The sequence below is a fragment of the Girardinichthys multiradiatus genome, chromosome 14 (assembly GCF_021462225.1).
Source record: "Girardinichthys multiradiatus isolate DD_20200921_A chromosome 14, DD_fGirMul_XY1, whole genome shotgun sequence".
In the NCBI taxonomy this organism is placed as follows: Eukaryota; Metazoa; Chordata; class Actinopteri; order Cyprinodontiformes; family Goodeidae; genus Girardinichthys; species Girardinichthys multiradiatus.
Window position 1 is genome coordinate 8,016,571 of NC_061807.1, and position 24,918 is coordinate 8,041,488.

A 24,918-nucleotide genomic window follows, 5' to 3' on the forward strand; every position below is an offset into this window, starting at 1 on the left:
TGGAGACACTATTTTGTTTACACTTTTAAAGCATATGCACACTTTTTCATGCTCCATTTTTTACAGAGGACTTCATAGTGATTACATTTTTATATGCAAATGTGCACCTTTTCCTTGAAATGTTTAAAGCAGGGCTTCACTTCATAGAGGCTTTTAGTTTTTGAACTGCGCATCTTTTATCATTTAGGCAGGTAATTGTAAAAACTCTGGATGTTATGTTTTAAAGTGTTATATAAATAAATGAAAGTTGTTCTCAAGATTTTGTCTTGTGATTTTCTAAACATCGTGGTGTTGTGTACATATGGGTCAACTTTAAGAATACTTTAAGAATGTATTTCTTTATATAAATAGCATGCTACAAGTAATATGCTAAGCAAACTTACAAGTATATCGTAGTATATAGATGAGTGTACTTGCTGCATACTTTAATGTATAATTTGGTAAACTTAAAATGACCTTGTAACAGTATACTTAAAGTATACTGTTATAAACTTAAAAATGTCCCAATTTAGTCTGAGGAAGTATTCAATTAGTATACTTTCTAGTACACTACAAGTACATAGTCAATTGTATACTTGTTATACTTAAACTCAAGTGTACTTAATAAAATGATCTTCAAGTATACTACTTTTTGCTATGCTTATATAATGCTGTTCTGTCTCTTTAAATTATCAGCGTTTGAGCTTTGAATGCAACCGTGGCACACAGTATCTGGTTCATTTGCCTTTATTTAGCATTTTATGACGATGTAAAGCTACAGAATGTTGAAGGCATTCAGTTATGTTTAGAACCTTGTTAACCAACATCTATATAGTTAGAGATTGTGTTGTTTACTGTACAGTAAAATTATTAAATATGTATTCTTTTATATAAACAAGTATGTGAAAGTTGTAAAAATGCAATTAATGTAAATGTTCTGTAGGTCAACCGTTGCCAGGATCGGGTCCTTTCTGCTCCATCACCGTAATGCACGTTGTATGCACAAATCTAATCTTTAAGAGAGAGCTAGCGTTGGCTGGCGTGACCGCAGTGGTTGAAAGGACCGTAGAGAGAACTGGAACTGGTACCAGAGAACCATGGTTCCTCCTGGTTTTCCTCTGTAACGTTGAGGCCAGCTCCATGCAGAGCTCCAAGATGATTGTCCTGGACAATCTAAACCAGCTGATGAGCCATGCATCATCATGTACCAGCAGGTCAGGAGGATCTCTGACTTCTTCCATTGGTGATGTCATCCAGCTGAACCAAAGCTGCCATCGTTCCACAGTTAGGAGCAACTTTAGCAGCTATTTATGGACATGTGTGATTGTCTCCAGCTAGGAACCATCAAACCTGACTTGTTAGGAGTTAATCTGCTGATCCAACACCGTTTTCTTCTCAGTGAGAATGAAGGTGTCCCTTAGATGATTCTCATGCATATATGCTCCTCAGCGCTCAGACTGAGGAGCATTTCCATCTACAGGTGACAGAAACAGAGGAAGTTTCACAGTTTCCATCATTTTCTGAGGTGTGTTACGTTATTGAGGCTGAATGTGATTAAATTTCATCGCTCTGGTTTAAACCATAAAAGCTTTTTAGTTCTGTGTAGTTTATTATTGTTAAGTAAAACGTTTGCGTGCACACTGCATCACCCCAGGGCAGCCATATGCCCCGCACAGAGGTAGGTCATCAGCAAAGAAGGAGCAGCAGCCCCCAGGCACAGGGTGAGATGTAGAGAACTGAGCCACACTGCCAAGCAAGCGTTAGAGTTGACCTGAGAACAGATATCTGGTAAACAACAGTCCATGCTCTTTTTAACACATCATAGTACAATTAGACACACACACCTTGTTATGCAGGGATCCAGCATGGACACTAAACTCTTGGCAGTGCTTACAGGGATAAACAAGAATAGAGTCATATCTGGAAGATATCAAGACTGGTCTACGTGACAGTTGTGCCATAACAATTGTTGGAATAATTGTATTTAATTTTTATTTTATATTTTTCCTTTCATCTTATATATTTTCCTTTCTTTAACTTGACTATTTGATCTTTATAACCTTTCATGATGTTTGTGTGAGTAAGGATGTGATGAGTTTGTCTGCAGGCAAGGATCAAAGGTGGAGCTGAGGAGGAAGCAGTCACAGTTGAGGAGGTCATAAAGATGAAGGCTGATTGTGCTGAACAGAAGACGCACTGATCTTAAGATGGAGGAGACTGTGGAAGCGTGATGTTACAAGATAATGGTGTTTATGACCTGTTTATGATGCAGCTGTTTTTCCCATCCTTTAGAGAGCAACGTTCATTGTAACTAGGACCCCCAAATAAAATAAAAAGAGAGTGTCGGACAGATGGTTTTCAGAGCGGTAGATTTGTAACTGAAAGCACATCTCTGTCCGTTCTCCTCGCAGCGAGTAAAATAACTAATTCTTTGTCTTTCTCTTCTTTTTGTGATGATATAAGTATTTTAGGTTGTGTGAACCTGACAACAATTTCATTAGCTTATCTGGACCGCTGAACTCTACTGTCAAAGCGACCTGGCAGGATTCAAGATATCATAATTCTTTCCAGCTGGACTATTTCCAGCCAACCTACAAGTTCACTTCTACAATAACCAGTCCATTAGTCTTTCCTCAATCCAAGAACTTTTCCTTATCTAACTTGTTCCCAGACAGGCCTTGCATGCTGCTCAGAGTGACTGTTTCCTTATGCCCAGAACAATCTACACAGAATTCATCTTTACATATGGTAAAAACAAGAGTAACATTTTTAATCTACCAAACAAAGTTTTAAGCTTTTACAACCTTTGTCAAAGACTCATGCTGGTGGTGTTTTTAGTAAAGATTTTTTGGCTGAGAATAGCAGGTCCACCTGGTAAAAACATGTCTGCACTGAATCTAAATCTGAGGTCCAAACTGTGTTCAGTTGAGGTCATTTAGCAGCAAATCAGAGGCAGATATCAGAAGAGGTCAGTGTGATGGAAATTATTGCAGTAAGTGTTCCAAAGTGTATGACCTTTTTTATCTCACTCCTCAGAACATCTGTGTTAGAGGAAGAAGCTGTAAAAGCCATTATCAGAAGTTTAATGGTTAAGACCCATCTTTTAGGACGATGTCAGGAAGGGCAATTAGGTCTGTTCCTAGATAACCTTGTCACCTTTGAACTCAAGAAGGGTTTGGGCCATAAAACACAGACTCTTTGAAGTTGAGATAACACTGTCATGTTCTGGTATAAATACTGTGTGTAAATGTTGATCAGGGCTCTGCTTCACTGGGTAACCTCAGTGTCAGGGTCTTCAAACGCTGAATGCCTTTGAATAAAACTTATAAAGACAAAGTCCGGATTTTCTCTTCTTGTGAGTCAACTTCTACCCACTTTGATAAGAAAATTCCACAACATCAGAAACCTCTTTCATAGCAACAGATCAGGGGCCTGAGTTTTGTGCAGCTCTCAGGAGCTCCTATAGATTTCTAAGAAACTCTGTGGTTTCTGCGTGTGGTGGCTGGTGTGGAAAACAGACTGAGTTATGGTAGTTACAAAGAAACAGGAAACTGTGTGTGTGTGTGTGTGTGTGTGTGTGTGTGTGTGTGTGTGTGTGTGTGTGTGTGTGTGTGTGTGTGTGTGCGTGTCTAAAGGCTGGGGGTCTGATGCACTTCTCTGTTTGTTCAAAGTTTAAAGATGTTGATGAGCTGCAGGAAGACGATCAGGTTTAAACCAAGAGTCTTTTCAGTCCTCAATGTTGCCGACCCATTTGGTCCAGTAGGTCTCTGTCACATATGTGGTACCAACCCGAGTGACATGTCAGATGTCTTGGTGATGATTCAATGTTTAAAAGGTTGTGGAGCCAACTGAGAAAAGATACCAGGTTGTCCTCTGCTGTACGGTGGTTCCTACAGTTTTTCTGTCATATCTTGTTCTGAAATGTGACGTGTCTTCCTTCCTGGGATGGAACAGGACAGCTGAGGTTGGATCTGAGGAGCTGGATCTGCTCTGATGTTCCATCTGCTTTCTGGTCAAGCAACATGTTAAAGAACTTCAGAAAGGGGGTTCATGATGCTTTCTGTTTAAATCTGAGACGGTTGAGAACACAGTTGACCTCTAACTCCAGTGAGGAAACATCTTCACCTGCAGAGCTTGGACAGTAAAGTGTGACTCATTCAATGAGATGCAAACCATCAAACTGCCTCAGCAGCTGCCGCTCAGATAATACCCATGGTAGCCATCTTTGATCCTCACTTAGAAGTTGGTATCCAACCTTCAGGACCTGCTACAGACTTCAGAGCAGACCCTGCATGTGCTGAAGAAGTCAAAGCAGCGGTTAGGTCTGAGCTGTGCAGGAAACCTCTCATCTTAACATTTAGGTCTCTGGGAGATCCTAACAAACATGGAGAACCTGTGATTGTGGGTGGAGACCGGCTTAGACCCACAGCAGTGAGACAGAAACCATGAGCTGTTGTGGGCCTAGTGGACAGAGTTTCTGAAGCCACTGACCCAGAAACGGTTCCTCTAAATACCTGCAGGTACCATCTGCACCAGAACCCACCTCATTAAGGTTCCCCAGCAATGAAACACCAAACTGATCCTCTTGTCTGAACATGGTTGGTTTTACCCTGAGTTTCTACTAAGGTTTAATTAACTTTAACAATGAGAAACACCCAATAATAAACCCAAGGTGCTCAGTTAGGACGGTCTTACAGATCGTTCTGTGAAACAAATGAATCTCAAACATCTAGAAGAAAAGCTGAAGTAGTTTGGTTCGTCATCTTTAGCAGAAGCTTTTCTAACATCTCAGCTGAGGAGAAACTTGAACATCTAAAGCATTTAAACAAACAGATGAAAATGTCCTGCAGCTACATGCAGCTTCTGAAAGACGGTCGGTGGATCAGTCAGAAGCTTCACATCCTGCTCTCAATGGTCACGTGGTTTTTTTCTTCAGTAGGTCTGTTTGGACTGATGGGCGAGGCTTCCCTCTCTGTCTCATCTGTTGGGATTTACAGAAAATTACATAAACATCTTGTAGGTGAAGATAGAAGGTACATCAGAGCATAGATCGGGTTGTTGTGACACTTTTCTTTCTCTTTCAGATCAGTAAAACACCTGATGGTCAGTGATGGTAACCAGTTGGTTCTTGACTTACCTTTTAATGACCAGTACCAACTAACAATGGACCAGACCTAACCTCCATACTCTGTACTAACCTTTGACATAACGGGTCAGGAGGCGCGGCCCAGTTAGTCCAATTCCCAGCGCACCAATTGGAGCTGTGGTCAGAATGGCTAACACCGCTAACGTTAGCACATCCAGACCGAACTGGATCGAGGTCTCGTCCCCCTCCTCCCTCGCCATGTCCAACGCCTTGGAGCCAATAGCAGCCTGGTGGGAGGACAGAGAGACATTTTTAAACTCCTGTTGATCAGGGAGGTCCTGGAGGTCAACATCTGCCTCTAAACATCAGAACTTTACGATTTTGGAGCAGAGTGGTTGTGATGGACCACTGGTGGGGTCTACCTAAGTCCTTCCAATGTAAATAAGGAACATTTGGTGCTTCTTTATGTGGTCATGATGGGACACTGTGAGAACCTGATGCTTCAGGAGGATTTCTAGGATTAAAGTTGTTTTAATCGTACGTTTTGTGTCGTTGTGCTTCAGGTTCTTTAAGGTGATGAAGATGAAGCACTCAAGGTTACTTCAGGGGGTTAAATATTCTGTTTGCTATGATTAAAATAAAAATAAATGAAAAGTTCTTTAAATATTGGTTGTGAAAGGGATGTGTGTTGTTAAATGTGTTAATTTATTACTAACACTTTCTCAAAGTCACACCTCCATCAGCTGGGTTTATTGCACTGTAATAAGACAATCATTGACTGGGCCTCAGTGGGTTTTATTATTTCAGGGTTCATTGGTCTCTTTGGTCATATGTGGATATCACAGCTAGACATGAATATCATGAGTGTTAAGAGTTTAAAACATCTTCTGGACCAGTGGTTCTCCACCATGGTCCTCAAGGCCCACTTCATGTTGTGGATGTGTCTCTGCTCCAGCACACCTGATTCAAGTGACTCCAGAACAACTGCTCCAGAGAATTCAGAGGTAATTAATGTACTCCATGAGGTCAGTATAAGTATTAACAGACCTGTACAGTAGCTTTAGGCAGCCAGGCCACTGCGATGAAGACTTTCTCCTTCAGTGTGAAACCTCCAAAATGAACCAGCAGGAAGGTGACGAGAAGACGGATCACCAGACCAATGAGAATGCAGGCCATGCCCAGACCTGACCAGAAACACGAACCATCAGGAGGACTTTAGGGTAAAGGAGCCTCCTCAGAGGCAAGGACATGGAACATTACAGACATTCATAGAAGTGATGCTGGGCAGATTAGAAGCAATAAGTTCATAATCCTGACCGATGTCCTTACTGGGAGGTTCTTACCCACAGTGCTGGGGCTGAGGGATGTTATGGTGATCTCAGCTCCAATCAGACCAAACAGGAGAGGCTGGAACACATCCCAAGACCGACCGACCATAGCTGCCACTGGAGCCTGGAGATACAGTTAGCTTCATCTATCAGCGTCTATCAGTCCTACAAGCAGCTGAAGAACATTTTAATGGTCTGCGACTGAATGTGACTGCAGTCAGGAGCTACAGGTGCTGGTTAGAGTGTGCAGGTATGATCACTATTTGTCAATACTTTTGCTGGACATGAAGAGGAGACACTTTCTTGGTTTCCATTTTTATTCCTACCATTTCCATGGTCTCCTCCAGCAGAGCATGAGCAGATAAACTACCTTAACTCCAGGAATGTAGAGACTCCAGTGGTGGGTAGATGGTTCCAAGCAGGTAGCACCAGGATATAATACTTTAGATGTGAGATAGCAGAAGAAAAATAAACCTGGATGTGAATTACCTTCTCAGTCTTCCACCCCAGAGCAGCCAGGAAGGAAAGTACCAACGTACAGAGACCACCAGCACCAGCAAAACCAATAACATTACTGAAGAAGACCGAAAATATGGACAGACCCAACAACATGAGAGTCCTCCTTAGCACCAGGTCCTCCTGCAGAAAGACAACACACCTTCAGAGACTACTTCATTTATTATTATTCTAAAAGATTATTCATGATGTCGGACCTGGTCATTGCTCGGGAAGAGGCACAAGAACAGGCCCAGGATCAGTCCAGCTACGATCCCAACAACCACTACCAGTAGACCTTTGAGGATGTTTATCCAGGTAGAACCTGGAAGAACATACACAACATGTGTAAAGAAACACGGTAGAACTGAGCAGAATATTAAAGGAGGCATGCCTGACCCGTGGAAAAGGCAATTCCCAAGCAGGTGGAAAATCCTGTTATGGCCAGAATACCATCAAAACTCCCAGCAGCCATCAGCAGCGTTGGGATTCCCTGAAAGGATCACAAGCCTTAAATCTCTGCTCCTCATTGGTTCACTAAAGACCTAAAATGCTACCTTCAGCTTTTACTGGTTTATTTCAACTCATCAGTCAACAGAAACAGTTCTAGCAATCTATGCGGAAGGTCCAACAACCTTCATGTCATTTCAGTGGTTTATGGTGGCAACATTTAGCTGTTCCTGAGAATCAAGGAGGAACTTGGAGCTGGATCCAATATACAGACAGACAGGCAGAAGCAGCACAGTGAGTTAAAAAGTTTAATAATAAAAGGCGAACACTTGTGTGAGGTGTGTCAGGGAGACTGACGCAGGTGGACTGAATAAAGCTGGTTAGTGTGTGAGGAGCAGTAGCATGAAACCAGGAAATGACATGAAACAGAAATAACTGAATGTACAAAGAACCTTAACCTGATGAAAATGCAGAAAACGCCTGATAGAAAATAATGTGTTTACATACATACTACAGAATCATGATGTTACCTTTTCCACTCCATATCCTTCCTTCTGTAGGAGCAGCATTGAAGGAACAACAACAGCTGGAGATACTGCTGCCAGTACAAAGCTACACAAAAACACACAGTTCAGTTCTACAGGTTTTACACAACGCTTCAGGTTTATGAATGTGTGCCTGTTTTACCCCAGAATGAAGCCCCAGACCCATGGCAGGCTGAGCAGGAAGTGGGAAACCACAGCATCGATGCAGGCCTCCACCATGCAGGGGCCGACCGCAACACGGACACACACCGCTTTAAGACGGCGCAGCACCTGCAAGGACACAAAACTGAAATATGAGAAGCTGAACCAGGATGTATGGAGACGGTGCAGTGAGGTTCTTTAATGTTTGTACCGAGGGGTCGAGGCCCAGTCCGGCTCTGGTCAGGATGATGGACAGGGCGATGTTCCTAAGAGCTGCTGACCAATGAGTGTCGATGAAGACGGCGTCGGTAACATAGGGAACGTTACGCAACAGGAGGCCTGCCAGCAGCATTCCTGCAAACAGATGGACACTCCGGTTGGTGCCGCAGCCCCTTTGGGCCCAAGGGGATCAGATGATGGCAGATTAGGACTAGAATCAGTCTGAATGATGGGTTTTACCAAGCAGTGGAGGGAAGGGGGGCAAGGTCGGCAGTTGGATCATTCCCAGCAGCTTCCCTCCCAGAACAGAGCACATAAAGAGGATGACGATCCCAAACAGATTCCCTCCAGGTAAACATTCCCGTCCAGTTATGGACCAGACCGTTCCAAACAGCAGAGCCAACAAACACACTGCAGGCAAAGAAAAATCATGTTCATGTTTACAGTCATTCCCAACATTAGCCATATTTTTATAAGGGCAACATCACTGCAATACAGATTTCATCAGGGTCTGATCTTCTAAGGAAAATGTTAGTGCCTTGCTCAAATTCCTTGGTTTATGACCTGAAACTCTGCAGGACCTGATAAAAGTATTTGAACCCGTTTTGTGTAGTTCTATTATGGACTGGATCTATGGGAAGAGTCAGGACCGATGGTTCTGTTCAGTCTTTGAGAGATGCTCCTCAGCCTCCTCCAGAGCTCTTATATCAGATAACATGAATGCATGAATGAGTTGGTGGAGGTAAATCCAGATGTTTGAGCTGGATTATTTAGATGCAAGTCTTTTCTAGGTTTTGTTATCAGTATTTCACAGTTTAACTGTAGCTTTTAGTATTTTCACGTTTCTAAATGTTTTTACTGTTGTTTTGTAGCACTTTGAGATACTTATATAAATGCTGTTTATTATTATTATTACCTCTAACTCCAAGGTTTGGAACTTCATCTTTATTTTAAGGCCGCTCTGCTCTCCAACACTCCATGGTGACAGCCGGCAGCACATACAATTTACTCATTTAAACAGGGAGATCTCCACCACTTTTACACCTGTTATCCACCTGTTAATCTTTGTAGATGACAAGGGGTCTTACAGTGTGGTTGGCACCCCAGCCATGGGTTACAACATAGATGAACATGGACTCTGAACTGCACATAATAAAACTTTTCTGGACCTTTCAAAATAAATCACAAACCCACATCCTGCTCAACGCAGGAAGAGGAGGAGCCAGAGCTAAACAACAACGCCGTGTTCCAACATGGCAGCCTCAATCCGGCTGCAGCTCCCTAAGGGAGGGATACAGCGTGGCCAGAAGGTGCTCCTCAACTTGGATCCAAAGTGACTGATCACATCGATCATTCAACAAAGTTAAGTAATGATCTGCTGTTCAAAATAAAAGGCATTCATTCATAAAGGGAGTAATAAGACAAGCGTAGCTTGACTTTCCTTTGAGGCCGGTAGAAGTTACAGAAGCTCCCAAGAGACGTTTCGAACTGAAGCGGTTTTTTCTGGCCCGACAGAGGACAACGGGACCGCAGTCCAGGTAGCGGGAGCTACCCAGCCACGGCCACTGATGTAGCCGAATGTACCTTTATCGTACAGTTCGACTGGGCCTGCTAACCAGCCTTCAAACCCCCTAACCCCCCAGCTACAGAGAGTAACTGCAACGCTAGTCCCTTTGTTCAGTCCACACATGGATGATAGCTTTGCTTCCCTCAACTAATAGCCCAGGAAACCTTTTCCTCAGCACGGTTCACGTAAGCGGTAGTGTTTGGGCAGAGATTAGTTTAGAGTTAAATAATCTAAATAATGTTTGTTTAATGAAATTGGTTTTTGTTTGTGTTGAGAAAACTCAGCTAACAGACTAGCTGCTCATCTGCTGATGTGTTCTATGTTGTGTTTTAAAGTTAAGACAAACTTTATTTAAAGGATGTTTTTTAACAATAATCGGCCATAACGTGCCATCAACACCTATGCATTTTCATTATTTTATTAATGGTATTTTAAAGGTATATGTTTGACTTTAAGAAAGCTATAGGCTTCCCTTTTGTTAGGTCCAACCATTAACAGCTAAAGTAAAACGTGACTTGCCGCCATCTTATGAGTCCTTAGGCTTCTTCGTCAGCAGATGAGGACCAGTCAAGAATCCTTTATCCAGAACATTTGTTGGTTCTTATTCAAAATACTTTCTTAAATATTATTGCACTAAATAAAGGCAGCTAATAAAACACCACTGAGAATTAGTCACCCAGAAGGTTGGTTTTATTCAGCAAATAATTTTTTTAAATCTAATTTTATTAAAATAATGTTTTATCTGATCTTTCATTGTGAATAGTTATTTGAATGTATACCAATTTTTGTTCTAAATTAGTTCTAAGGTTCATCTAACCTCATTTCCAGGTTCTTTAAGATAATCCTTGGTTCTCAAACATAAATAACATTGAAAGGTAAATATTTATTTCATTGGTCAGGGCTATTAACCATTTTAATTGATTCCCTTGCTTCATTTGTGCATAATTCTTCAATTTCTTTATTCAGTCATTCTGCTTGGTAGTTGAGTTGGGTTGTTCTAGGATACTAAAGAGTTTGTTGATTGAAATATGTTTGACTTTGACTTCGTTGAATTATTGTTGTTAATAAATTCTTGTGTTTTAAGAAATTGTGTGAATTTATTCCATGTATGTGCAGAGTTTTGCTGTTCAGTAATGCCAGAGCTCGATTCTACCCTTTCTCTATTGTCCTAATGCCAACTCCTTATTGGCACCTTATTTACTGAACACTGAACAGACCCAATTATTATTTAATAACAATATTAAAATATTAGTACTAATATTAAATAATTTAATCATAATAATAATCACAACACTGTGGCTATAGCAGTGGGGGTCGTACAGTGGATCCTACAGTGGGTCTTACAAACCCGTTTTCCACCAACTCAGTTTGGAGCCCGTTCCAGTTCCGAGACATGATTTCGAACCGATGAGGCATGTTTCCACCAATGAAAAGCATGAACTCTGGTTCAACTCAGGCAGCACAGAATACTTGGTTATCTGCATGAACTGTAACGCCACCTGTGGGCGTTCGAAGCTACAGAGAGTAGAGGCAACAAGCCCCACCGCGAAGAAAAAGGACCTACCATATAAAAATTAAAATGTTTGAAAAAACATAGTAAACATGCATTGTATAACTACTCGTTTCTGTTACAATTGAAGATGCTGAACATATGCAAATGTAACATTGTGCATTTTCTGGCACAGAGTCCTTATTTAAGGAGATCACACTATTAGGTCTAGTTTATGGATGACCTTTATGCCTTAAAATTCAATTCAATTCAATTCAGTTTATTTATATAGCGCCAATTCACAACACATGTCGTCTCAAGGTTCTTCACAACAGTCATGTTCATACATTCTAATTAATCGTAACCATTGAACAGTTCAGACAGATTCAGTTATTTATTCAAATTGGATAAAAAGTTTTTCTATCTAAGGAAACCCAGCAGATTGTATCCAGTCAGTGACTTGCAGCATTCACTCCTCCTGGATGAGCATGTAGAGACAGTGGACAGTCACTGGTGTTGACTTTGCAGCAATCCCTCATACTGAGCATGCATGTAGCGACAGTGGAGAGGAAAAACTCCCTTTTAACAGGAAGAAACCTCCAGCAGAACCAGAACCAGGCTCAGTGTGAGCGGCCATCTGCCACGACCGACTGGGGGTTAGAGAGAACAGAGCAGAGACACACAAAGAATACAGAAGCACTGATCCAGGAGTACTTTCTATGGGAAGGAAAAGTAAATGTTAATGGATGTAGCTCCTTTAGTCGTTTCATCTAGAAAGAAAGAACAGATAAACTCTGATCCAGTTTTCAAGGTTAGAGTCTGAAAGAGAGAACATAGAGTTAGGTACAGTAGAAGCTCAGTCAGTAGCCATGTCTAGGAGAGAGAAAGGGTTAAAACACTGAAAGACAGGGCCATGTGGATTATCTGTAGAAGGTGAGCATTAAGTTGTTGCCAGCAGAAGCTTGGACAATTCCCCTCTCCAGAAAGGTGTCACAGGTAGACACAGAGTCAGGCCAGGTGTAGCTTCTAGGAAGAGAAAAGAGAGAACAAAGTTAAAAGCTGAAATAACAGCAAATAATGCAAAATTGGAGAGTAGTGTGAGAATGTAGTGAAGAGGGTGAAAGTGGTCGTTATGTCCTCCAGCAGCCTAAGTCTATAGCAGCATAACTACAGAGATAGTTTCAGTTCAGATTATTTAGTTAAACGGCGCTTATTTACAACAATGTCGTCTCAAGGAACCCCACAAAGGGTCCCACTGATGGTCATTGTTATACTAAAAACCACAAGGATTGGGATACCTCTCTCTGTCAGACTGATTATAACCATTGGAAAAGAGAAGGAGGTCATACAGGTAGCAGAAATGGAGGGTGTGTTTGGACCTCAACCATAACTGAGTCGGTTTAGGCTAAACCTGACTCCCCCTTACTCCATCCAACAGGGAGGGAAGAAGATGGAGGTAAAAATAAGGAAGATAGCTCAGGATAACCTAAGCCAGTCTAACTATAAGCTTTATCAAAAAGGAAAGTTTTAAGCCTAGCCTTAAAAGTAGACAGGGTGTCTGCCTCATGGACTAAAACTGGGAGCTGGTTCCACAGGAGAGGAGCCTGATAACTAAAGGATCTGCCTCCCATTCTACTTCTAGAGACTCTAGGAACCACCAGTAAACCTGCAGTCTGAGAACAAAGTGCTCTGTTAGGAACATATGGACCAATCAGATCTCTGATGTATGATGAAGCTAGATCATTAAGGGCTTTATATGTGAGGAGGAGAATTTTAAATTCTATTCTGGATTTAACAGGGAACCAATGAAGACTGCACACAGCTGAGCAAGCTCCACTGTCTCGCTACCAAGCTTTCCCCCCCTAGTTGTGTAACACCCACTGTTGATGACTCATGCTTGGTTTCCAAAACTGGTGGAAACGCACATTGGTCCTCAACAAACACCAAAGTTTGAAGGTACCCAAACTGAACTGGTTTAAAAATGAGAGTTCCTTCTGTGGAAAAACAGTGGGTCTTATAGTAGGGGTTAGTGAGGGTCTTACAGTGAAGGTCTAACAGTGGTGGTGAATGTCTGTGCAACAGTGGGTGGCTGTCACCTTTTGTAAGGAGCAGGTTGATAAGTCCCTTTGGTCGTGGACATCGATCCTTCAGAGTAATACATGTTGCACAGCAGAACGAAGACAAGTCTGACATCTTCATCTGAAGACAAACCAGGACAGAGACAATACAGAACAACTGTAAAGTTGGACATTATCTTTTCTTCACCCAAATACTAAGATGCCTCTTAGGAAATCTTTAGGTATAAAAACAATACACACATAATAATCAATATTAATGGATGACTTCAAAGTATTTAGTAACAGTCCCCGTTAGACTGTGAAGACCTCATACATGACTGCAGAGTTCACCTGTACACATGTCTTTAAAACAAGTGTCCAAATGTCTGCTAAACATCTCAGAGGGTTTCAATCTCACCTTGTCCATGTCTTCTGCTTCGTCTGTCAGGAAGAACGCTGATCTCTCTCTCTTCCTGGTTATCCTGAACTTTGCTCTGTCCCTGGACCACACAGACAGCCAACCTTTCTGGGTAAATGATCTTCAGCTGACCCATAATGTGGGTGAGCACATGTTCTAAGCTGTTAGAGGTTGGAGATAACCGAAGAATCTTCTACATTGTAAAAAAAAAAGTCAGTAAAAAATACAGCAAAAGACCATGAAATAGCAACAGTAAAAGACCATAAAGACAAAAATGTTCTTCTCCTGTATTAAATACATAAAATAACAGTTAATTGGGAAACTTGAAAACAATGTTTAATTTTACTGTAGAAAATTGTGAAAATTAGAATTATTTAAAGTGAAAACAAATAAATATGCATACATTTTATAAGAAAATACTATAATGATAGAAATATCTAAAAACCTTAAATTTTACTGAATTATTTGGGTAAAACTGCAGCTTATGGAGTTGTGCACATTCAGATTTACGGTATAGACGTGTTGATTGTGAAGCAAACACAAGCCTTCATTTTTACAGCAGCAAAATGTAAAAAGAAGATATGGTCCACTGTAAAATTGTCAACAGCAAATGTTTTAAAAAGAGGAGATCTCAGCAGAAAAATACCAAAAAATTAAAATAACATTTTATAATAAACATTTAATTTCTACAAATGACAAAATAGTGAAACAAATAGATAGTATCCTTTTTGTTTTTAATAGTTCTCAATTTTCTGTTTCTTTATTTACAGAAAAAAGAAAAAGTAGAGTATATTTCTGTTAATCAGACCACCTTTATGTGCCTTAAATCTCCAGTTGGTGTGATGGTTGTTGATTTAGAGCTGAACTGCTGGTTTACTGTTTAAACGCGCTTTATAAGTCTTTCACTGTGACATTTTGAATTGCAGAGCCTCAAATTGGAAGAAAAGAAAAATTTGTTTTCTGGTAGGACCTCCTCTCCTGAAAGATATTATCCAATTGACGACGTTACGGAGCGTTTTGACCAATAGCGTGACGCGCTGCTGAGCTGTGTACAGACCGCTCTTTTTGCCAGCCGGAGGAGACATCCTGTCCATCATTCCTCAACCACGTTAACGACGCGGCTTGCGACCTTGTGCCAGCGCCATTGTGGCTGCTCACATTTAACGTCTTGGAGCATTTTCCACACCCCGACTGCCCAAAAGTTCTAGGTGAAGTGAGTACATCTGTCCAGTCTTGAGGGAAAACATAATTTGAAGTTCGTTTCAATTATTTCAGATGCCATTTTATTGTTACTTTGAGTTTGCTAGGTTGGGCGGCTATTTTTATCAGTTATTAAAAACCCACCAACACAGTTTTGACTGAGTATTTGATTTTGTGTTATCTTTGTGTTGGAGAGGAATTTATTGCACTGAACGTGTGCGAAGTGTATGTTCATTTTGGTTCAGTTTACCTAAGAACCTTGGAAAAATGGTTTGTGGTGTTTGTCAGGTTCAAACAACCTAAAATACTTATAACATCACAAAAAGAAGAGAAAGACAAATAATTAGTTACTTTACTCACTGCGAGGAGAACAGACAGAGATGTGTTTCAGTTACAAATCTCCTACCTCTCTGAAAACCATCTGTCCGTTCCTCTCTTTTTATTATTTTTCAGGGTCCCTAGTTACAAAGAACATTACTCTCTAAAGGATGGGAGAAACAGCTGCATCATAAACAGGTCATAAACACCATTATCTTGTAACAACACACTTCCACAGTCTCCCCCATCTTAAGATCAGTGTCTTCTGTTCAGCACAATCAGCCTTCATCTTTATGACCTCCTCATCTATGACTGCTTCCTCCTCAGCTCCACTTATGATCTTTGCCTGCAGACAAACTCATCACATCCTTTATTCACACAAACATTATGAAAGGTTATAAAATCAAATAGTCAAGTTAAAGAATAGGAGAATATATAAGATAAATCTATATTCAATTATTCCAACATTTCCTCCCTCTTTATCTTATATTTGCTCATATTCTCATATCACTTAACAGTCACTTCTTTCTGATTTTTAACAGTAAGATTATTTTCATGAGTACAAAGACAATTATACTCAGAGATACTTACTGACATTTAAATCACAGAATCATATAGAGATGGATCTGGGTACAGGTCAGAAAAGTGGTCAGTCCCATCCTCATCATCTTCATCATCCTGATGTTTAAGTAACAGATAGAGTTGTGTAACTCTGTTTTCCATAAGAGAAATAGCTGTGGTGATGAAGACGGTTAACAGAGTACAAAAGCAGGGAATACAACAACATCCACACAATGTCATAAATTGCAGCAAACACTGCAAAGAAAATTATTACTGATGATACTAAAACTTTATACTTCCCAAACACATCCAGCCAGGAGTCCCACATCGAGGTATCTACTCCATAATGCTCCTTCATTTTGCCTTTTAAAGATCTCAAACCTTCTATGGCTTTAGTGAGGCTGCTATCAGCAGCAGTGTTGTTAGGTATAAATGTGCAACATTTTTCTCCAAAAATGGCACAAACTTCTCCTTTTTCAGCTAACAACATGTCCAAAGCAATTCTATTCTGGAATGCTATCAGGGAAGTTGAAGCCAATTAGTCATGGACAGTTCAAACCCACTTTGTGTCCAATTTCCTAGATTTGTACATTGTAATGAATATAGTTGATCCTGTCTACGTTTCTGTTCAACGTACACCACCAACAGATACTTGATTCAAATCCTGCAACTACTTGATCAGTTAATTTATATTTATCTATAGCATCTATGTACTTAGAGTCTCCCTCAGTCTGCCAAGCTGCAGCTCTGCACTTCCTATCACAACAATCATGTGGATTTAACACTAAATAGTCCATCTGTTACTTCATCTACTAACATAGGATATAACTATAAAGTAATTAGAGCACAGAGTCCTGTTACTTTTGAAGGTGATCAATCAAACAACCTGTCGTCATCACACCACCACCAAATGTCTCCTCTAGAGACTGGTTTAAAATACAATTGTAATACACCATACTGCAGTGAGATTTCCTAATTTATTACCTCTCTCTGTCATATTTATACATATATAGTTTCCAGTGGTGACTCACTTATGGAAAACTGGTTTTTTCTTATCTGCTGTGGTTACAGGAAAAACAGAATCCCAGTGCTGACACATTTCATTAAAATAGTTTGATTAATTATTTCCATCACACAGGGTTGTGGTATCACAGCTGGAATTATTTATAATAAAAACCTTGAACCCAAACACACAACACAATCTCTTTTAGTCATGTTAGCCGCTTGCTCTACCATCAATAACCAGTTATTATTTGTTCCTGATACTCCTGTAATAACCTGGAACTTAGTCATCTGTGGTTAACTTTCCTAACATAATTTTCACTCTCTTCGCTTTGTTACCTGGATTACATTATCAGTTTTATGGAGCTTAAACAACTTCTTTTAATAACTAGCATAAGCAGTGGTGCACCACTCTGGTGTCCAATTATTTCCTTCATCAGCTACCATCATGGACCATGAGGTGTCTCTTCTATCATTAGTTAAGTACCATTTATAACTTCTATAATCCTGTCCTTTCCTTCCTCATTTGGTCAAGCTAATGAGTGGGATCAGCACCACAGCTATGGTTTTAGATTTCATGCACACTTGAATACCATAAGTATAAGAAGTTTGTTTAGTGCACATAGTTAGGTTATCTTACCTACCTTGATTTAGCGCTACTTGTTTCATATAACTCATAACAGATGTTGTTATATTCTAATTTATCTTGACTGGTTCCCAGAAATACCAGAAAAACAAAAAAATCAATATGAGAAAAAATATAAATACCCATCAACAGAAAGCATTGTTCATCCATCTAAAAGTCATTTTGGCTGAAATTTTCACTCCTCTAAATGGTTCCAGTGTCTTAATTGTCTTCACTGACTTTCAGGTCTCTCCAGCCTCTAAATGTCTGGGTCCACCCTATTATCAGTCTATAAATCACTTCCCCTGACGGAGCTTTCAACCGAAATGACCTTTTTACCAATGTATAAGGTGAATCCAGGTTGATCTCTCAGTTATTTTTACTGCTGTAGGAGTGGTTAATAATACCTAATATGGGTCCTTCCACTAAGGTGAAATACCAATGTTTCTTCTTTACACTCCTTATTAACACCCAGTCTCCTGGTTTCACTAGTTAGTTTTCTTTCTGGGAAATAAAACATTCCTCATAGTTTGAATTTGTTTCTGTTACTTTTCTAACATACTCCTCATATAATCAGCTAGGTTAGTTTCTTCATCTAACTCCCACTTATTTTTTAACTGTGGTAATCTGTATGGTCTTCCACATAACATTTCATAGGGTGTTAACCCTGAGGTGCTTGTAATGTTTAGTTGGAAATAGTTCTATCCATTTAGAAAATGCATCTATAATGACTAAACAGAACTTTTTCCCTTCACTGTGGTTTAACTCAATAAAATCCATATGAATTGTTTGAAAGGGGTATCTTGGTTTTGAAAATTGTCCCCTTCGTGGTCTTAAATTCCCTTGAGGATTATGTTTTGCACATGTTAAACGTGTTTTACAAAAAGAAATTTTAATGAGAATTAAGAATTAAATCCATATGTTATATAATATTAATATATCTGTCCTACTATTCCCCCCTGTTGAGACATTATGAAACACGATGGCTCAAATATTGCTTCCATTTATAGGTTATTTGGTAGGACAGGTTTATTATCTGGTCAAATATAGTTTTCATCTTTTAATTCAGCTCCATGTTTTCCACATTGCTATCTCCTGTAGTGAGCTTTGTTGTTGCATCTTTTCTAACACTATATCCATTGTCACCAATGCATATCCTGTTTGTATCTTCCCTCTCATCTTTTCTGGAGAAATCATTCACATAAACTATTTCGTGATCCAGCAAATCACTTCTAGTTTTTGCTTCTTTTTCTGCTAATTCTTGACAATCATGTTAATTTCATCTTCAGCTTCTACACTCCATTTCAGTTCAGACGTTAGTTTGTTTAATGGAGCTACTATTTCTGCATAATTTGGCACCCAGTTTCTACAATAATTAGTTAGTCCAAGGAAGGACATCATTTGCTTTTTTGTTACTGGTTTTAGAACTTGTAATATTGCAGTCTTTCTTTCTTCTACTATTGTGCGTCCCCCTGCGCTAAGATTATGACCTAAGTATTTAACCTCATTTTTACACAACTGAAGTTTATTTTTACTTTGTGTCCTTCTGCTAAATGTTTTAATAATGCTATTGTATCATTTTTACAGGTCTCCTCATCAGGAGAGGCTAATAGCACATCATCAACATATAATAAAACCTGACTACCTCCTGGAGGGTCAAACTTGGCCATACTTGCACTCATTACCTGAAAGTATATAGTTGGACTTTCACAGTAACCTTGAGGTAGTCTGGTATAAGTATATCTTTGTCCCTCAAAGGTGAATGCAAACCAGAACTGACTATCTTTATCTATAGGTACAGAGAAAAATGCATTGCTTATATCAACTACAGTAAATATTCTAGCATCTGGTCTTAGGGAATTTAATAATGTATAAGGATCAGGAACACACGGTGCTCTCTGAACAACTGCATTATTAACTGCCTTTAAGTCTTGTACCAAGCGCCATCCTGTTGATGGAGCTTGTTTTTTAACTGGAAAAATGGGTGTGTTACATGGTGAATCCTCGTATTTATTATCACCCCTGCAGTTATTAAATCCTTTACTACTGGTTTTATTCCTTCACGTGCATCATGTTTCAAAGGGTATTGTTTTACTCTGGGCCTGTATTCTGTTTTTGCTCTAATTTAGACAGGTAATGCTCCTTTACTAAACCCACATCAGTAGGATCTGTTGACCATAACTTATCAGGGACTTCATTCAAGAACTGTTCCTCCTGTTCAGTAAGGAATATTTCTCATTGATGCTTTGTATGTAAATGTATTCCTTCCTGTACTGTCACTGTCCAGAATAATAACTTTCTAGTTAATCCTGTGGATGCACTAGTTTCTGTATTCATTGATGTTGCAAACCAGTCTGTGGCATCTTTTCCCCTCTGCACTATTCTTCCCATGTCCTGCCACTTGAGTTCTTTATCCTTGAATAAAGATATGTGTGGAGGTGTCCACATGTTGTAGAGCTTCCTAGTGTCTTCCTCTAACACTACTTCAGCAACTGACGAACTCTTCCTATCTGTATAAACATAAGTTACCATGACTTTTTTAGGGGTTACTTTAGTTAATGCTTCTTCATAAGTTTTATCTGGTCCAGGAGTATTTTTATACCACATGGTAATATGTAGATCATCTGGTGTCATCTGATCTTGTAGTCGAGTTATGACATTTCTTCCTTCTGTTAGTAAAGCTGTCCCTATGTCTAGGGGTGGCTTATTCAGAACATCCAGTGAATAATGGTAATAAGGTGGTCCTACTCCTTTTAACACAAAATAATCTCCTTGGCTGAGTTCTGCTTTTCTCTTTACTACAATATGTCCTTCTGAGGTCTTAATTAATGCTAACCCCAGATGTAGTAATCCATCTCGTCCCAATAGATTCACCGGACACTCAGGGAACATTAGAATAGAGAGCTGACATGACTGTCCATTGGGATCTCTTATCCAAACTGGTTCAGACTCACAGACTTGTGTTAATTTCCCACTAGCTGACCTTACTGTTATATGCTGAATCATTATTTCTCCTCTCAGGACCATCTCTGATCAGATGTCCTTCTTTCCCACAACACCAACACCCTGAGGTGTATTGTCTGTAATTTCCTCTGCTCACTCATCCTCTCTGACCCCTGCTGTTTTGTCCTCTGCCTCTAAATCTTCCTCTTCCTCTGTTGTTTTAATAATAAATCTGTTCTTCTTTTTCTTCTTCTTGCTGAAAAAAGGTGTTGACTATCTTTTTTTTGTTTTTTATCCTTCATGACTTTTCCTGCATGGAGGGCATGATCAACATAGTCTTCTAGATTTGCTGTGGGGAACCCTATAAAATGTCTCCTTATCCAGGTATTAATTGCATCCCTGGAACCAGCATGTAGTGCATTTTTTAACTGCTGTCAATAAGCTCCTTGCTCGTCTTCATCTTCTTGTAGACCACTATGTATTTTAAACACTTTTATCAGTCTAATCCTATATTCTTCAAAAGGTTCTTCCTCTTTTTGTTTCACTCTGGCTATTTCTGTGTAGTCAGCTCTGCGTCTGTATCTAACTGTAAGCCTATCGATTAATCCCCTCATTCTGTTTGTTCTGCTGTTAAAAAGAGTAAAATATTTTCTAAGGTTACTCAGAGAAAAAACCGTGTCATGCCATGAACCTCCATGACAAGTTGTATCAACAGCCTCCAGCGTCTCAAACAATAAAAAATAAACACAAATAAAACATACATGAGGTACAGCCATGGTGGGGATGGATTTATTCACCAAAGGGAATCATTTTAGTCCATCCAATCCTGTCAAACCTCATCAGATCGTTGGTACAAAACAAAAACTTTCCACCTGCTCTTTTTACTCACTTTCTTTTGTCCTGCTATTCTACTTTGTAAATCCATCGAAAATTACTTCTTAGCCCTCTGACCTTTTCTGTTTTCCACAAAAACGTCCATTCTTATCTCCTGCATCACATCTCTCTCTTTTTAGTTACTTTTAACCAATAATCTACATCCTCATAACCTTCTTTGTCCATTTTTATATATAGGGTTAGGGTATATCAATTCCTTGGGTATTCTAAATACTGGATTATTCTGCTCAGTCAGAAAAATATCCTTTTTGTGGTAATTCTCACTTCAACTCTTTCGAGTGGAGAATTCTTGCCTTTGCTTCCACAAAAGTTAGTCACTTACAATCCTACTGCTTTGGTATGAGGCAAAACCTAGTGGTTTAAATCCTCCATTCCTTTCTCACATGTACACATTTTAAACGTGGAATTTTCTTAGTATTTTTGTTTAAAACACTTAAACGCGGACTCCGCCGTCCCGAAAAAACTGAATTTTTTGTATTACTTCTTAACACTTTTTCAGGACTCCGCCGTCCTACTTGTACCTGTTAGGGCCTAGGATTCACAGGGTTTTATTTCACCCAATGACCCCCAGTCATTGGTCACACTTTTTAATCCAAACTCAACTCACCACTTTGTCTTCTCCTCTCTCTCAGAGTTCCGTCAGCCGTCAGACCCCAGCGGGCGGGCCGAGGTCCAGTCCCAGAAAGGGTCTGTGAGTCTCCCTGATTAAGACTTGCCGTGCACACGGTCTTTACTGGAATCTACCAACCCACTGGAATCATCAGGCGTACTTGGAATCCGGCTCTCGAAGGACCAAATTAATGTCAGGTTTAAACAACCTAAAATACTTATAACATCACAAAAGAAGAGAAAGACAAATAATTAGTTATTTACTCGCAGTTATCTCTAACAGACAGAGATGTGCTTCAGTTACAAATCTCCTACCGCTCTGAAAACCATCTGTCTGCACCTCTCTTTTTATTATCTTTCTGGGGTCCCTAGTTACAAAGAACGTTTCTATCTATCTATCTATCTATCTATCTATCTATCTATCTATCTATCTATCTATCTATCTATCTATCTATCTATCTATCTATCTATCTATCTATCTATCTATCTATCTATCTATCTATCTATCTATCTATCTATCTATCTATCGTGTGACTGAATCTTCTGCTTTGTACTTTGTTTTGTTCTTTGCCTAGTTTCACCAATAGGGGGCGACAGGCAGGAGCCCATTGAAGCCCAACATTGTCATTGGGCTGTTTTCATTATAAAGATGAGAACAACATACAAGCGTCAGAGTGAAGAGAAATTAGATCAAGTGAAGAAAATCTACAGGAACAAATAATTTCACAATGAACCACAGCCAGAAAGGAGGACAGGAAGTGTCACGATGCCCCTAACCCACAGCTAGCTCCATCTGGGTGGAGGTACATGTCTTTACATTAGACCTTAGGTTCCTGCTGCTCCTCAGAGGAAGAGGAAGGTCTAACCTTCAGTCTCTGATTATATCTGAACAGATCTATCAGAGCTCTGAGAGACACCATGAAGCAAACATCTGTCAGATTCCTGCTCTGTAAGTAGAGATTCTTTCTGTACATTTACTGGGTTTCTGATGATAGCTGGTGGAGGAGAAGCTGGGAAACTGACTGGGAAACATGGTATGAATGGAAACTATCTGAGGTGTAAAATGTCTTCATGTGAGGAATTATTAATGATTTAGTTCAATCAAAATGATTTTTCTCCTCTTAGTTCTGACCTTATTGCTGAGCTGCACAACAAACCAAGGTTGGTTCACTTCCTGTTTTACACCCAAATATTCAGTGTTTTTGTCCATATTTAAAATAACTTTGAGCTCCAAGCTTTGATTTCGCTGCATAAATGTGGATCTTTGACATTATTGATAAACAAGAAGGTTTCATTCCAGCAGCTGGTCTGACTGTGAGTCCCAGAAGATCTGAACTCTTTGAAGGAGACTCTGTGTCTCTGAGCTGTGAGGAGGACAACATCTCTGCTGGATGGACTGTGAGGAGAAACACAACAACAGAAACCAGAACTCAATGTGATGGATGGGGAGAACCAGCTGGTTCTACCTATAACATGAGCTACCTGTACCCATCAGACACTGGAGTGTACTGGTGTGAGTCCAGAGAGGGAGCAGCCAGCAGCAGCATCCAGCTCACTGTCTCTGGTAAGATCAGACTGTGGAGTTAGTGTTGATGAAGCTGTGTGGAAATGGATGAAATGCTGTAGTTTGTCTCTGTGTTGAGGTGGATCAGTGATCCTGCAGAGTCCTGTCCTCCCTGTGATGGAGGGAGATGACGTCACTCTGAGCTGTCAAACAAATACTTCCTCCAACCTCCCAGCTGCTATAAACAGAGTCCATGTCAGGCAGATGGCATCCCATAATCCCATGTGTTGTCCTCACCACCCCTGATACTTCCTTCCTGTCCTGTGCAGTTCCCTCACCACACTGTCATGCTGAGACACAGAGTGCTTTCCACCGTGGCCCTGTAGACATCTGTAAGCAGCTGTGGAGATGAAGAAGAGCTGTTGTTGTATCTTCTTCAACAGGTGGGAGGCGTTTCCAGTCCAGGAGAGGTCAGAGGAGATGTGGATGCTCTTGCACTTCCAGACCCTCCATCACTTCCCACAGCATACATAGAGAAGAGTGTGTTGAGTCGTCCTGGACCTCCAGTAATCCACTGACCACCACTGTTTCAGATGTTGGACCTCATCGACCTCACCAAAAAGAAGCGTTTGTGGGACTTTGTTGGGGTAGTTGTGTATTTCTCCAGAAATCTACAGTGAAATTATGAAATATTAATTCTGGTTATAGTATAGATTACCCTTTACTATAATCTGAAGAGATTGTGTTGTCACCTCTCTTGGTTTTGGAGAAATGAATTCCTGAAAGTGGGAGAGACGCATATAATGGATGAGCATTTTGAGGTACTTTGAGCTGTGTATTTCTCCAAAACTGTACAGTAAAATATTAATTGTCCTGGACAATCTAAACCAGCTGATGAGCCATGCATCATCATGTCCCAGCAGATCAGGAGGATCTCTGACTTCTTCCATTGGTGATGTCCTCCAGCTGAACCAAAGCTGCCATCGTTCCACAGTTAGGAGCAACTTTAGCAGATTTTTATGGACATGTGTGATTGTATCCAGCTTGTCCACCTTAGGAACCATCAAACCTGACTTGTTAGGAGTTCATCTGCTGATCCAACACCGTTTTATTCTCAGTGAGAATGAAGGTGTCCCTTAGATGATTCTCATGCATTTATGCTCCTCAGTGCTCAGACCGATGAGCATTTCCATCTACAGGGGACAGAAACAGAGGAAGTTTCACAGTTTCCATCCGACTGACGTTGTTTCCATAATTTTTTGAGGTTATTTCCATCATTTTCTGAGGTGTGTTACGTTATTGAGGCTGAATGTGATTCAATTTCATCGCTCTGGTTTAAACCATAAAAACTTTTTAGTTCTGTGTAGTTTATTATTGTTAAGTAAAACATTTGTGTGGCTTCTGCACATTTTTAACAGCAGGCCAAATGGTTGCGTGGATTTCTGGAGACTTTCACACATAATTAATTTTTATACATGCCTGGTTGTG

At 40.1% G+C, this 24,918-nt stretch overlaps 1 protein-coding gene and 1 long non-coding RNA gene across 2 annotated transcripts; one reads left to right on the plus strand and one right to left on the minus strand.

Moving 5' to 3' along the window:
- The first annotated feature begins 213 nt into the window (after positions 1-213).
- LOC124880638 lies at positions 214-23,639 on the plus strand. The gene is made up of 3 exons (XR_007041395.1): positions 214-225; positions 12,184-12,188; positions 23,422-23,639. It is a non-coding gene; the product is annotated as an uncharacterized LOC124880638 (long non-coding RNA).
- On the minus strand, positions 4,722-13,894 carry LOC124880569 (sodium/hydrogen exchanger 9B2-like). The gene is made up of 13 exons (XM_047385818.1): positions 13,775-13,894; positions 13,396-13,498; positions 8,484-8,654; positions 8,236-8,378; positions 8,026-8,153; positions 7,869-7,950; positions 7,288-7,381; positions 7,107-7,213; positions 6,883-7,032; positions 6,409-6,517; positions 6,113-6,249; positions 5,178-5,352; positions 4,722-4,960 (listed from the first exon to the last, which is right to left on the minus strand). Exons 1-13 carry the CDS (start codon positions 13,781-13,783, stop codon positions 4,875-4,877), a joined length of 1,494 nt encoding a protein of 497 aa, XP_047241774.1. The 5' UTR covers positions 13,784-13,894; the 3' UTR covers positions 4,722-4,874.
- Positions 23,640-24,918: the final 1,279 nt, after the last annotated feature.